The 14,976-nt window shown below is 41.1% G+C and overlaps 1 protein-coding gene across 1 annotated transcript in view; it reads right to left on the bottom strand.

The window, feature by feature from the left end:
- Positions 1 to 7,920: 7,920 nt before the first annotated feature.
- The window catches only part of STRBP (spermatid perinuclear RNA binding protein), a 48,024-nt gene continuing 40,968 nt past the window's right edge, over positions 7,921 to 14,976 (bottom strand). The window contains exons 16-18 of the mRNA XM_058818086.1: positions 14,442 to 14,565; positions 12,527 to 12,571; positions 7,921 to 10,005 (exon numbers count right to left, since the gene is read on the bottom strand). Of these exons, the coding sequence (XP_058674069.1) occupies positions 9,929 to 10,005; positions 12,527 to 12,571; positions 14,442 to 14,565 (246 nt within the window). The 3' untranslated portion in view covers positions 7,921 to 9,928. The remainder of the gene's footprint in view (positions 10,006 to 12,526; positions 12,572 to 14,441; positions 14,566 to 14,976) is intronic.

The following is a 14,976-nucleotide window of genomic DNA, read 5'->3' as shown; positions in this document are numbered from 1 at the left end:
AAATTCAATGGCATGCTCTGTACAGTGCCTGGAACTATCTACCTGTTTTGGGTAGGACTGCATCAGGAAACAAAATCTGTCCATTGGATTTCTCACATTCCTCCTCTGGAAAACCAGCAATCCTGGACTTGTTTACTGAACAGAAAAAAAAATTCATCTCCTTTAGCAACATCATTAGCAGCTTTTAGCCTGCTGTATGGATAGCTTAAACCTCTTACCTCATTTCTCACTAAGTATTGAAAAAGCAATCCCAGCTCCCCCTGCTCATAGTACATAAGGCTGCTGGCTTTCCCCAGCACACATAAACCTCCTGGTTTTACCACAGACTGTCTTAATGGACTTGGAAAAGGCAGTGCAACTTTCCCTCCAGCTTCTGTCTATGATGCTCTAACCTCTAAAACTGGAGAAGGACATTTTCTTCCGTTATGTTTTCTCTCTCTTGCCAGAACCAGATGCATTCAGAAATCCTGTGTTCAAGCTGATGCTGCACTACACCTCATGAACTGCAAAGCAGCATAAGGCAGCTGGAGCTTCTGGATCCTGGTTAGAGGTATGAATGAGGCTTAAGTTTAATCAATTAAAAATTAACTGCAGCTTTTACTCATTCCAACTCTCTTCTGCTAACCAGTGGAGGATAGCCAGTTACATTCAATTAATGCCTTTTTAAAATTAAGTGTTATTTATTCTACTAGAGATAGCAGTCCAGAGGTTTTCAGAAATGTGCAGTTCTGGCTGGTGAGAAAACATTTTGAAGTTGTTTACTTACACAGCATAGAAAAGACTGCAGCTTTAATTATCTTACTACCCCAAACCTTTGAAGTTAGAAATCAGATAAATTCAGTCTCTACAGTTAAAATTTTTAAATGTTCTTTACATTCTTGTAACTCTCACTTCTTGGTGGATTATTAATTAAGCATGGAAGAGTACTCCCCCTGAGAAGGCTTCAGTCTGTAAAAGAGTTTCTATAGACTAGGCTTGATGGGTTCTTTTCAAGTACACAACTACTAAACTACCTGCGGTACAGTATATATGACCTTAAACTGTACAGAGTTAAGGCACCAAATGCAAGATAAAACAACATCCAAAATAAGAGATGTGCTTTAGAACTGCACATCTCCACACACCACTTTTGGACATTCCTTAAAAACATCAAGGTAAACAATGTGGTCTGAATGTTTCATGCAATCTCAGGAACTGGAGAAAAAACCCCACTTTACTGAATTTAAACCTTACTGTCTGATGAACTTTTCTCTTAGCTAACTCACAGCACTCCCAGTACAGCACTGCCTTGCTTACACAGCATCAGAGCAGTGTGGGAGGGAGAGTCCCCTTTCTCCTGGGAAACCCCAGAGAGAGGAGGAGACAGAGGAACAGGCAGATGTGTCCTACTTGTGCTTTTGTATTATCAGTCACAAACCAACAAGTGAATCCCATATCTCTGAGCAGAAAAGGCAAGCACCACGATACCTGGACATAAACAGGTGTGGATTCAGATGACACAACTAAAGCTAAGAAGGCATTGCTCTGAGGTTAAGCAATAAAACAGTTTAGTGGTGACAATTCTCTTAATGCCAACTACTTAACCACTAGCTGAAATGGTTTATGTTCAAAAGAAAGTGCACATGAAACTGCTGCTGTGGTCCATAGGCACAGGACTTCAGTGCTGGGTTTCTCTGGTGAAGTGCTCTAAAATGACTGTAGCAGAATTTCCACTTCCAGTGGAATGAAACCAACAAGCTGTTAGACAAGCTGTCTCCTGCACTAAGACAGCAGATTCAGCTACCCTGTCTCTTTGCTCTGCTTTAAACAAATCAATAAAATATCTCATTTTTCACTGGATTATTTAGCAGGAAGCCCAAGAGGGTCTGTGTGCTGAACATTCGAGCTGAGTTACTGTTTTTTGAGACAGAACAGCCGTTCCTAACAGAGCTCCTCAGTGTGCCCAGCACAGAGCTCATTTTCATTCTTTTGATGCCAGAGAGGCAAGGTCTTAGTCAGCCTCGTGACTGAGAACAACAATCTAAATTTCATGTTTACACATCTCATCATGTATCCAAAGGAATCCACAGCAGCAGAGCTCCTGTGCTGTTTGCCAGAGCCACCGGAAATAGGAGCTGTTTTTAAAGCTGCTTTGTGACTTGGAACTCAGTGAGGCTGGGACACAGCTTTCCCTTCATTAAGTAAGAGGCAGCTGTCTTAGAATTCCCCTAAAGGCAAGAAGTTCTAATACTGAGTGAGTATATCTTGGTATACCAAGCACAAGAGGCAGAAGGAAACGTGTAATTTTGTCTGAGTAAAGACTGAAATACCATCTTGTCGTTTATACGGATTAGGAGAGATGTTCAGCTATCCCACCTCTAGACTGACTCAAAAGTACAGATGCAGAATTACAAATGAAGCAAGGGACTTTACATCAGGGAGTTGGTGGCAGGAAAAACAGGGAGTGCAACTCTCACTCTCCAAGGGACATTGCCAGGACTGGATCAGAGGTGGTACTTTAAAGCTGCTTACATTTATTGCTGTCTTGGAGAAAAATAAGTGACAAGACAATGATGTTGCATAGATGAACAGCCAACAAACAGAAGGTGTTTTTCTCAGACTACTTGAAAAATCTTCATGCCTCTCCTCCTGCATTTTCTACATCCTAATAATCTGAGGAACTTCTTGTCAGGGAAATTGTTCTCAATAGCACAGTATAAAGCCTTAAATAATTTTAGATTTGTGCGCTTTTCCCCAGTTAAGTTCTTTCAGGGGCTTGAGGGCACAGTATTTTATTAAGACACACTTTAAATCTTTTTTCCTACCAGAAGGCAAGTGTTCTCAAAGAAAGAATCCTTTTCTCCAGAGATGAGAGATACTGGAGCAGTTTTCAGATCTTTGTTAATGAGTAGAAATAGTCCTGTGGCACATGAATAAGTTGAAATATTTGTAGGAAAACTGGTTTCTCTGAAGTGCTTCACAGTCTGATTAAAAGTTTTTAAGAATCTAGATACTTATATGTAACAATTTCATAATTTGAGAGAATCAGTTCTTTACTAGGATTCTAGAAGATGATCAGAAAAGGCAGGGCAGGAGGACAGACTTCACAGAAGCAAAGGTATTTAACAGCAGTGAAAGTCATGGCAGCAGCATTTACAGCACATTAAGTGGGGAGCCATGACAATTGCTGAATCATCTAATTAGCTCACACTGGCTACAGGACAGCAAATTAGACAGATTAGGAACCACCTACCCAGGCACTAAATTGCCTTTGTGAGGGTTGGATTGTGCACCGTGTCCAACAGAAATTGCTTGGGCAACCGAGGCCTCGTGTTACACATTCCCTTCAGGAGCACAGGCTGGCCTCCCTCCATCCAACTGGCCAAACGCCCAGGAATAAGGTCAGTGTGTTCCAGCTCCTGAATGTGTGCTTAAGGAAGACAGCAAGCACTGGCAGAGAGAGAACGCGATGGCAGGAAGCACCACACACCACGTTCTGAGCTAGCCAAGCCCTCCAAAGCAGGCTGCTTGCTCTGAACCCTTCTCTAGGAAGAGCCTGCCTGGAGGAATCTCTTACGGCTGGCAAAGTAGGACAGAAGCAGACCCCTAAAGCTCATGGGTGTTTTTGCAAAGTCAGTGGTGATGCCATTCATTTCCAGTATAGAGAACACATTAAACAGTTTGGTTCTTCATTGTAAATCTCTGGCTTTTAATCCCGTAAGTGCCAGACACCATCTCCCAAAATACACACGATCATCTGGTTAGCTAAAACTAGCGTTAAGGTGGGTAGTGTATAGGCACAGACTTTCCCTGGTCTCCTATTTATAGATGTACTAATTGAAAGGAACTTTTCCGATTTCTTTTCCATGAACCAGAAATTCAAACTGTAAAATACCATTTCTGCTCCACTGAAAAGGTACTCCAGAACTGGTAATGCTACTGGCAGCTGCACAGAGCATACACAACCAGATGTATGCGTTTGGCTCTTGGGTACATGCAGAAGTGCAAAGCCCAATAGCTGTAACACAGACCTCCAACCTCACAGAAAAGGCAGTTCAGACCAAGATCCTGTGAGGAGGCTTTTAAAAGGAAACCTGAAAGTTATATGCAGAAGAAATGAGTTTCTACTTCTGCTTTAGCAAAGCTATACTTGATGCAACACTGATGAAGCAGATGTTATCCAGATTACTGATCAGATAATAGCCTGACATTAGGCTAAAATCTACTGATGGAATTGGCTGCTCTCTCAAACCTGAATACATCAAGCACTTCAGAGCCTACTCTGTTGACCCTTCAGTACAAGGGGCTGTTTTGCTCAAGTTCCACATGAATGAGAGGGGTTCCCAGGCAATCATGCCCCTTAGAGTCTTATCTCTGATTCCAGGAGGCTGCAGAACCCAGATTTAGGAGTCTTAGTATGTTTCACATATCAGAAAATGGTTCTCTCCTACTGAAAAGGGAGGCAGCAAAGGCAAGGGGCCATCTTAGACATAAATACTGCAATGCTTTACTGCATTACAAACAGCAGGGTATTAGAGAAATCTAGAGAAAAAAAGATGCAAGAAAGTTGAGATCATTTAAAAAAAACAGCAGGAGAGTGGAAAGCTTAGGATTTTAAGAGTTAAAAAAAGTGATAACAGAAAAATACAGAAATTCACAGTTAAAGCAATTCTGCTGGAAAGAAATACATATGGATTAAGCTGCCAAGCATAGTCCACAAAGAAGCAGATCAAATGAGAGTCAGCAAGATGTTTATTATCAGTCTTGAAGTGGACAGTGCTTGTCAGGCTGACAGCAGTTAAGCTTAGGAAAGGAATATTCAGGAGAAGTTCATTATAATGCACCTTGATGCATATAATATCCTATCTGAAGGAGCAGAGCAGCCTGCTGCTCCGGGGTCAGCACTGCTGGGCCTGCCAGGCTTAAAAAGGGACTGAAGTGTAGGTGAGCTGCAGATCCAGCCCTGAGTTTGCACCTTGAAGATAACAGCAGATAGAAACCTGCCCCCTGAACAGGAAGGACGTTCTGATGGCTCATCAGTTGTCCTGCAGATGTCATGGAAGGATTATGTGCTTCCAGGGCCAGCCCCTGGAACAGTTCCTCAGTTCATTTCCCAGGTGCAAGTTCAGCAGCAAAGCTGACACTAGTGAACAGCTCTTTTTCCCTTACCAGCCTATGCATTATATCCAGAAATATCCTGAGGAATGGATGTACATGCAGTTACTTAGTGAATTTGATGATTCAATATTAAAATCAAATATAGTTTATATTTGCTGTTAGTGTTTTGATGCAGACCTTTGGGTTTGATACACCACTACATATTCTGTACTAAGTGGTTTTCTGTTTGACACCAGTGTCAACTGTTACCAGTCAGGGGTTGTTCCTGTTTTCATCTCTGGATTGAGACCCTAAAATGCTAATACATCATCATCAGCTTGCTCCCTTTTGCTTTTTTATTTTTTAGCCATTTTTATATAAAAAGAGTTGTTTCCAGCAACTTCAAGTACTGCAAGTAGTGCACTTCTGGAGTACTGTACTATGCAGCTTTGCATAACGCAAGTTTTAAAAGGCAAATAAAAAAATAGTATTTTAAAACTACACATATCATGTGCACCAATAGGTCATAATCCAAACCCATTTTTATTTAAGTAAAATATTGTTAAAACATTTACTACAGAACTGAAAAGAATTATTTATGGATGGCTGTATCCTAATTTCCAGCTGTAGAAAAGCACAGCTAAGCAAAGGATTCACGCAGAGATAAATCCCTGCCTGCCTGCCCTCCTGTCCTGCACTGCACCCACAGGAGGGAAGCAAACCTGGCTGCTTCCTGAATTAATTTGACCTAATGTAATTTGATCTCTGCAGATTTTAACTGCAATATCATCAAAGTTGTTCATTCTTCATTTGGAGTTTAGCTTTAACAGTTTAGGGAAATAGTTTCTCTCATGATTAGTGTCACCCATTGCACTTAGCCAGAACCAAGGTGTGCGTTATTCAGAGCAGGCCATGGCCTGGCTTTGGTACCTACCCAAACGTGTCCACAGGGATGCAAGGAATGCAGTGCCTGACACAGCGGTATCAACACAGCTTTTTATGCTACACAGGAGAAAAATATTTGAAGGAGAACAGTCCGTTGAAAAAACCAAACAATTTCTTAAGTGTTAGGTAATATTTTTTTAACTGAAACTGGAGTATTTGAATTGGCCTTGAGAAATACAAAGTTGGGATTCAGACCTGTGTATTACCTCTTTAAACACTGAGTTATCAAGACATAATAAAAACGTGCCATATACAAGATTGTCACAGGTATATGAGATTTTTAGAAAAAAAGCAATAAAAATATTCTTTAAGCTGAAAATAAAATCTCTTACCTTTTATATCACGATCTCAGCTTACAGTCACTACATTTCTGCTTATTTTATACAAGTGCATATGGCTATGAAGGTCCGGAGAGAATGAGAATAAAGTGGAATTAACCTGCTGAAAACTGCTTAGAAGTCTTAAGCTGCAACATATAGATGTTCCAATACCATTTAAAAAAACATTAACCTTTCAGTTATTGCTGATTGACAATCTCAAAATATCAACATACAAATATTCAAGAGGGAAATATCTCAGTAAATTTAGAGCAGCAAAGTTTTTTGCACTGGATGTTTCCCAAATACTGTATTTTCCTATCATTTGGTGATGATTTTAAGAGACACAAAAGCAATCCACTTGATTTTCAAGTTCAGGCCTACCATTTTTGTGCCTCATATCAATGATGAGGGAAAAAGAGAATATATCATTCAGTTACATTTTGGGAAAAAATATTATGTTCTGTTTTCTTCTGCCATTTTGCTACATTTCATGTCTGCTGACATGCACAATGGTACAAAGCACTGCTGCTTCAGGAGTGACCATTGCACAGCTCTGTAGCAACTTTTATAGGAAACATGCAAATACAGCATAGTATCAAAATTCTGAAGTACTTCAATAGTGAAAGTAAAGGCAGATTTCAGTGCTTGAAGCAGCACTCGACCCAGGTTGTGCCTTGGTTTGGCATTTGGTTTTCCCCCCTCAACACAGCAGTCCTTCCCCTTCTAGTGTAAAGAAATAACCAGGAGTATATACACATCTATTGCTATGTACCCAAAGAGAGGACTTGTGGCTTGGACTAAGTATTGCTTTTCATTACATGGAGCAAAGTTCAAGAAGTGAGAAAAACACTTAAAAAAAAAAAAGAAGGAAAAAAGCTCAGATCCCATGTCTGAAGTTGAGAAACCTCAAAACGAGCCACATTTTTCTTGCTTTTAAGACATGTACAAAATGCCATTTGGAGCCACACAACCTGATGGTTCTAGAAGTCAGAGAAGAAATCTTGAGGGCCCAAGTGAATAATAAAAGGTGCGATGCTGAGAGGCTGGCAATAGGGACTGTCAATGAAAAAACCACCTACAGTGGGAGAAGAGCAGAGAAGCAAAAACCTCACATTAATTGCTGAGACTGGCTGAAGCTAAAGCTCCATTTAAATTTCTCTGCTCTTTCAGCTGCAAGTGGAATTTTCATTGTAAAATGGGCACTTTGAATTCTTTGAAGGTATTGAAACATCTAACACTTCCAAGGTTACCACTTTCTAAACAAAGAACTGATAGCTCATTCATATTTTCAGTAAAGCAGAGAAATGTAAAATATGCAGCAAGGGGGCAAGTTTACAATGTGGTTAGTAACTCCCAACAAATGACAAAAAATAAAAAAATGACTTCTATAAATCATTTGAAATGACTGCCATCATGTTGGAAAAGAGCATAGCGCCCTTCTTGTCTTTGAAATAAGAACAAGCTTTTGGCTTACAAATGTTCATTGTATAGAATTGGTTCACAGAATATTTTGTTTGGAATTTTACAAAATTGGGGATTCAGGAAAAAAAAAAAAAGGAAACTACAAACAGTTGCCAATCAGGGGAACTCCAAAAGAGAAGGAGGGGAAAAAATGTGTGCAGAGGAAAGATTCCTTTAATGAATATTTGATTAACAAAAATGGGCTCTGATCAGCCATGCTTTTTCTGCTCCGTGATGGCTTCCTTTCATCCATAGGCCAGCAAAACAGGTCAGTGATTTCTGAGCACCTCTCAATTTGGCTCCATCCCCGGCCCTGCTCTGTGTTCCATGGGTGAACCCAAGCTCACCCTCCCGGGCCATCCTCTACGTTTTATTAAAGTACCACCAACAGCAAACGGAAGCGAGAGCTACGGCAGGGGGAGAACCATGGAAATGGAAACACATTCCTAAGCACAAATACTCAGCTTAAGAATAACAGCTGCAGTGAATTCCAGGGAAAGCAGCTTGTTCTATAAGCCACCCCTTATTCAGCTTTTCTAATATTTCCCTCCCTCTAAGGGGGATGTGGGGAGGAGGAACTTGACATTGCTTTAAGCACCGCTCTTACAACACCCTCAACACAGACACAGCTCCCCTGGCCTCAGCAGCAGCGTCTGTTAGAGAACAGGGGGTAAAGGCAAATCTTTGGAAGAGCAGGAACTAAAGCCAGCCTATGGAAAAGCAACGGGCGGGGGCTGAGGAGAGAGTGCAACCAACAATGCTGCTTATTTGTGGGGTGATACCTTAATAAAGACACTGGAATCCCTTGTTAGAGCCCACAATCCATGGAGACTCCAGTCGTGGAGCTGGGGCCTATCCTGGAATTTCAGACAGGTGCACACACTCCTCATCAAAAAGAGGACTCTGGGTTTGAGCACCAACTCATAAAAAAGTACTGGCCTATGGCTGAAGTGTGTCACTTTTCACAGCAGCACTCAACAAGAACTGGGACAATTAAATAGCAAGTTTTCATGGGGACCTTGTTGCTGCTTTAGATTCTTATAAATGTAAGGGGGAAAGGAGAACCTTTGGTTTAATATACAATTGACAAATAAAATGCTTTCTGTAGAAATGGTGGATGGAAAATCAAGGGTGGGCAGACAATCTTAAAAGTGAAGAAGGCCACAAGAACAAGTGGAATTTTTTTTCTTTTTTTTTTTTTTTTGTAAAAACAGAAAAGAACAGAAAACGTGTAGTTTTTGAGCTCTAAAGAACCTGATTGTAACACTATTGTTGTCCTTTCTCTGGGCAATACGGGTGTAAGGTGTATCCCTGGAATTGCATCCTTCTGTGGGAACTTCCTTTAATACTTGTTTAATACTTGTTTCACAGAATGCAGCCTTATACAGAGACAGACTAATTCCCTTTGTTTCATTTGTTTTTCAGCATTTTGTGTATGAGTGAAAAGTCTTCTTGGATAATTAAGACTGTGTCTAAAATCACAGTTACAGTATGCTGATCTATAAGGAAACTCAGGTACTGATGCTTAACTATAAAAAATAAGATAAAACAATATTTTAACCCATATCTTACTAAGTTTATTACACACCATAATATTTACAAAGTTAAATGTTAACTGTAAAGTTTCTATCTTTTTTAAAATTATTATTATTTTTATTTTTGTTTTTTAAAGAACTATGCCCTGCATTTAATAACCCTACAGCAAATACAGGTCATTAACTGAGTCTGTGTGACTGCATTAGGAAACAGGCAGTACTCTTGTGTTACAACAAAACAGTTTATTTGTGATCAGTGTTTTATATTCTATACATCCTTCACAAATTTAATTTTACATAATCGGATACTTCATTTAAAACGTAAGATTTAAGCTTCTAGTTCTTCCCTATAACAGAAGGCTGGTATAAGTTATTTGAAAATGAGGTAACATTTCACAGAACATTTTTTTCAAGTTTTAGAGAACTAAATTTGCATTTTGTTAAAATCAAAAAGTAGGAAAAAGATGTTTCTTTACAAATGACTTTGCTCAAGTATGTGTTCAAAGAAAACAGGATAAAAAGGCTTTTTTCTTCTAACATTCTGTACTGTACTGTGTTGTTCAATCAATAGGAATTAGCTTCTGCCATTTGCTAAAAGAATGAGTAGTGGGGAACGGGGTAAGTTGGGAATTTCATAACTGGTAACAGAACCATTCTCTTGGGTAAACCTACAGAGAGAAGAAAGGGAGAGGACTCCAAATAAGTTCAGCAATCCAAGAAAGTCAGATAAGAGCTTACAGTAGTGTTCTCATTAACCTTTTCCAGATCAGTCAGTCAATGTGCTGTCAGGGTGCAGAGTCCCATAAACAGTAACACTTCACCACTTTGCACTGTTTCAGACAGATGGTTATAGCTTAAACTCTGCTTTATTTTTGTCCTGGTGTTTGGTAAAATTAAGGCAGTAATATTCTCAAAAGCAGAGTGTGTATTTGGATTTGAAGCTCTATTTCATAATCTTTATGGTAATTAATCTCTACTAGTTTGTTCTACATTGAGGTAATTTCACAGGCCAGTTGCAATTGCAGATATTCTAGACAGGCACTGCTGTGCATAAAATACAACTCACAGGGAAACTGTTCAGCAGTTTTGATCAGCATCCAGGTAAGTCAGCCAAAAAATCAAGCACCTACAGTAAATTCTGCATCTGCTTCCTTATTCTGCACTTCCTCTCCTGAGTTGAGGTAGGTAAATCTGGAAAGATTGACATCTGCCTGATTTCATTATTATTTTAGAGTTCTTGTGGCCTCACAAACTTCTGCACAATTAAACGTTTGTTTGGTTTTTTAATCTTGCCTATTTAAATTCTAGTATTTAACCTATGTATCCATTTAGAAATCACAAAGCAGCAACAGCAGGTATTTCAGAGCACCAGATGATCAAAGTGAAGTTTCCCAACATGCAACAGCTTACAAAGGCAAAGAGACATGTTTACCTTACAGCCAAAAAGCATTATCCCAGAACTTTGCATCACAATCATAATACATTAAGAACAGAAACTCTTTATGTGAAGAATGGGGGCATCCAATTCCACAATGCTTTGAAGTCAGTGATATGTCACATATATACACCTAAGTGCTTAAAATCCAGCTCCCAAAATAGGCATAATGAGAAAAAAAAATCCCAAACAGGAAGGAATGAATGAAAAAAAAGCAAGAAAAGCTGCAGGGAAACTTGGTAACAGTTGTATTGCTGCCTTCAGCAGGGAAAGGATTCTTCATGTCACAGTGTGTCACTGCTTGTAAAAACACGGACATGCAGCTACCAGTAATCCTAGTTATACTCTGAGACTGTTGCTTGAAAAGAACCAAGGGGGTTCTTAAAAAATCCATATCCCAAACTAAATTCCCTTTCATTTTTCTCTGAGAAAACATGTTGCTGTTCCTTGTGTGATGCACCACAAAGGACAACACTCCATGGAACAGCCCTGCTGCCAGCTGCCCTTCTGTCAGAGGACAGGGCCAGTCAGCAGGTGTAAAACTACAAAGGTTTGCTCCAAATCCGAGGGAGAATTCCACACTGAACACAGCCCATGGGCCCATTCTCCCTCTCAGTACAGAACTGGACCAGCTGGTCCCAGTCAGGCAAAGCAAATATCTTCCATAAGGCAGCAGCATTCTTGCCCTGTATGAGCTCATACCTCTAGAAAAGTCATGTAATTGACATTTCAAAATGTTTTAAACTTTTATAATGATATCAGGGGAGTTGGTACTGCCCAAGTTAGACAGATTTGGGAGGAAAAGCTTATTACAAATGCTAAAAAGCAGAAGTTTCCCATATGAAAAATTCCAGGCCTTGAAACATGCCAGTCATTTGAGCAGCAGACTGTGACCAGTCCCTGCCACAGGAGAGGCTGGTGGGACTGGTCCTGGTGGGCTCACACTGTGTGTGCCAGGACATATCACTGACTCCAAGTGCCCTGCTCCCATTGCCACATAAACCTCATTCAAAGTAACCAAAAGGGCCGGTTAGAGGAATGCATTGTTAGTCCAGCATAAAACAAGCCAGTGGGGAGGGAGAAGCCGAGTTAAGGAGAACCCTTCCATCACAGCTCTCTGGTTATCAGCTCATTTTACAATCTCCACGAAACCAGTGCTTTGCCAGCCTAATAGAACATGTTTCATAGTGAAAAGCATTGTGGCAAATGACCGTGTCCTGGCTGCCTCACAGAATGATTGCTACCAGTACCAACTACCCAAAAGCCATCCTGGTGTCCCAAGCAGTGGTGTTTTAGCCTGCAGGGTGGGGGGGTATTTGCCCATAGACTTCAAAGAGTTGAAAGCATTAAGGGAGCTTTGTCCACAAGTCACTTACACTTGGGAGCAAACATTTCACCAATGTTACTGTATTGCCATTTAGCTAAATCTGAGTCAGAGATGCTGAAATAGGCCCTTCGGTAGTCTTTGAATGGAGCACAGACTAGCTGTAAAAAGTAAGGGAACTACTTTGACTGGGTTCCAGTATGAAGGGAACAGGCAATTAGAACAAGCAGTCCTTCCACAGACCAGGCAAAGCAGAGGCAAAAAGCTACTCCAACCAAAAAAGAACCACAAGGTTATGGCATAAAAGTGGTGTTGTTGTCATGGTTTAACAGCTTAAATCTCTTTGAATTTTTACGTGGACTGCCACATTTGGATTGTCACAACAGTTTCTGCATAATTTCTAAGGTGTTAATTACAGGGCTGTACGTACCGTAGGCTGGTGCCGCTGTGCTGTATCCATATGGTGCTCCATAGCCTGCAGGGAAACACAGGAGGGAGAGGGGTCATTCCCTGCCCTTTCTCTCAGTGTTTGCACACCTGCACATGGGCAGGGACCCTGTGCCTGAAGCAGGAGCACAGCAAAACCAAACTCACACCAATACATACAAATATTGTTCAAAACACTGCAATGTTCCTATGCGATGGCCAGAAGGACATGCTGCCAGGGACTTTCTCAAGCCTCAGCATCACAGAGTTAAAATTCCCTATTTCATTTCCTCAGCATTTTCTTTTCCACTCAGTCCCTCAAGTCAGAGCATGGAGTTGGCGTGACACAGACATCTCATATTTGCTTATGTTCTTCTTAAAACACAAATGCAGTCTATGCAGAGAACAGTCACTTCCCTAAATTTCCTTTAAAAAGAAAACAGGCTGGATGCCTGTGGCAGATGTCACGTCCCCCTTAGGAAAGCTCCTGGCTTTCTCTGCCATTTCTAACAGACAGAGTTCCACAGAAGACATGTGAACACCTCCACACAAACAGATCGTTTCCTCCAGAGAGCAGAGTGTGACTCTGAAGTATCTGAGAGAAAAAGCAACACAGGTAATACCAGCATTGGTTTCTACATGTCAGTAGTTCATGAAGGCTTTACAGGGTTTCTTTTTCTGGTGAGACTGCTGGTGTCACTCCAAAAAGTAAGAGATTTCTGAGAATAGGTGATAGAGAGAAATAATCTGTGAAGGCCAAGGCCAATAAAAGCTTAACTACAGCAACTGGGAAATGAAACTTATTTCTGGAGTAATTCCACACTGGCAAGAAGCATGCCCCTTGGCAGGTTAAAGTGTCTCTTAAATGACTCCTCAGGCAGACAGACAGTTCCAAAAACAATGTTAACAGCCATTAAAAATGAATTACTGGGTTTTAATATTTAAAATGACAGGACCATACAGGAACAGTGAAGATGACATGCTGCCAAAGGTGCCAGGCAGGAAGGCTCCCAAACAACAGGGCTGTGCTATTAGCATGTGTGAGCTGCTGGAGGGTCTAATTAGAGCTCATGCTGTAATCTAAAAGCCTGAGCATGAGGACTAGAAGTGTTATTTTTTGGAAGCTACTATTGGATTTGCTTTGACTAAGACATCTCCAGTATCTCATCCTTACAAATCTGTGGTGCTAAGAACAAGCGAAAACAATGTCTGGATTCCTTTCACATGTCACCCACAAACCTCAGACATGCTGTAAAGTCACAAAGAAAATGCACTTTGAAAAGTAATTTGAGGATGGAGAAAGTGATCATTTAATGAACATTTTCTTGTGAAAATGTGAAATGGGAACCAGAAGCCCTTGAACTTCAGAATCTGTTTTTGCTAATCAGAACAATGCAGTGCAGATGATGATTCCTCATCAGCCAGAGTATGAAAAGAAATTCTTTTATTTCTGGCCACCACAGAAGCTACTATTAGATGCTTCCAGGTGAATTCACATAGAGGATTTTTGGGAGCTCAGGGACGCTTGAGCCTGCTGACTTCACGTTCACAAAGGATTCTTGGAAAAAGCACTCCTATTGCTAAACCAGGACATGATCCAGAAGGTTCTTAGGCAGGAAGAGAGTTTTGGGAATTGTGCCATGGCAATGAACAATGAAGACAAATAATAAAATAATAAGGCCAAGACAGCCGTTATGCCCATAACTGTGTGCTCTGTGCACACAGAGCTTTGAGCTGCACACTCATAAAGGATACAGTCTGCCAGTTTTCCAGCTCTTTGATTTATTTAAACCCCCATGAAGCCTTCTGCTCCATGTCAGATGGTTAAAGGAATCACCTGCACAGGTGAATAACACACATGAAAAAGAACACCCCAGCAGACAAATACTAAACTGTCAGCTACAAGTGTGGTACCTCACCTGGTGTTATGTATCCAGTAGCAGCAGCTGCCCCAACGAACGCCCCTCGTGTTAAAGCACCTCGTCCTCTGCCTCGAACAGCCTGGACTGCTGCAGAAACAGCTGTATTGACGACCCCTTTAGTCTGCCCAGAGTGACAAAAAATAGCAGTTTAGAGAGTGAGTGTTGCAGGAATACAAGGCCACCTGCATTAAATCATCCCCTTTGAGAGGGCTCTGTAAACATCCTGATGTGCCAGGCTGGCTGAGCACAGACTGGAGAGTGCTGTGCCAAAGGATGTGAGTGACAGGGACACAGCGGGTCCCTGGCCCTGTCACTGCCTGCAGAGCCCAGCACGTTCCCCATGCTCAGCCCTGGCAGTCCCTTCCCTCAGACTGTGACTTATTTACCTCAGATTTGGGCATGACTGAACACTGCTGGCTTCTGAGCCTCTCTGCTGCTCCTCCATACTGTCTTTCTTACTTCCTTACAACTTCCCTCAACCTACAGCACTGGTTTTACATCTCCCTTACTCTCCTGAATCCACATGATTGCA

This window comes from Ammospiza caudacuta, chromosome 21 (assembly GCF_027887145.1).
Source record: "Ammospiza caudacuta isolate bAmmCau1 chromosome 21, bAmmCau1.pri, whole genome shotgun sequence".
In the NCBI taxonomy this organism is placed as follows: Eukaryota; Metazoa; Chordata; class Aves; order Passeriformes; family Passerellidae; genus Ammospiza; species Ammospiza caudacuta.
This window is presented reverse-complemented; position numbering and strand designations above follow the sequence as displayed.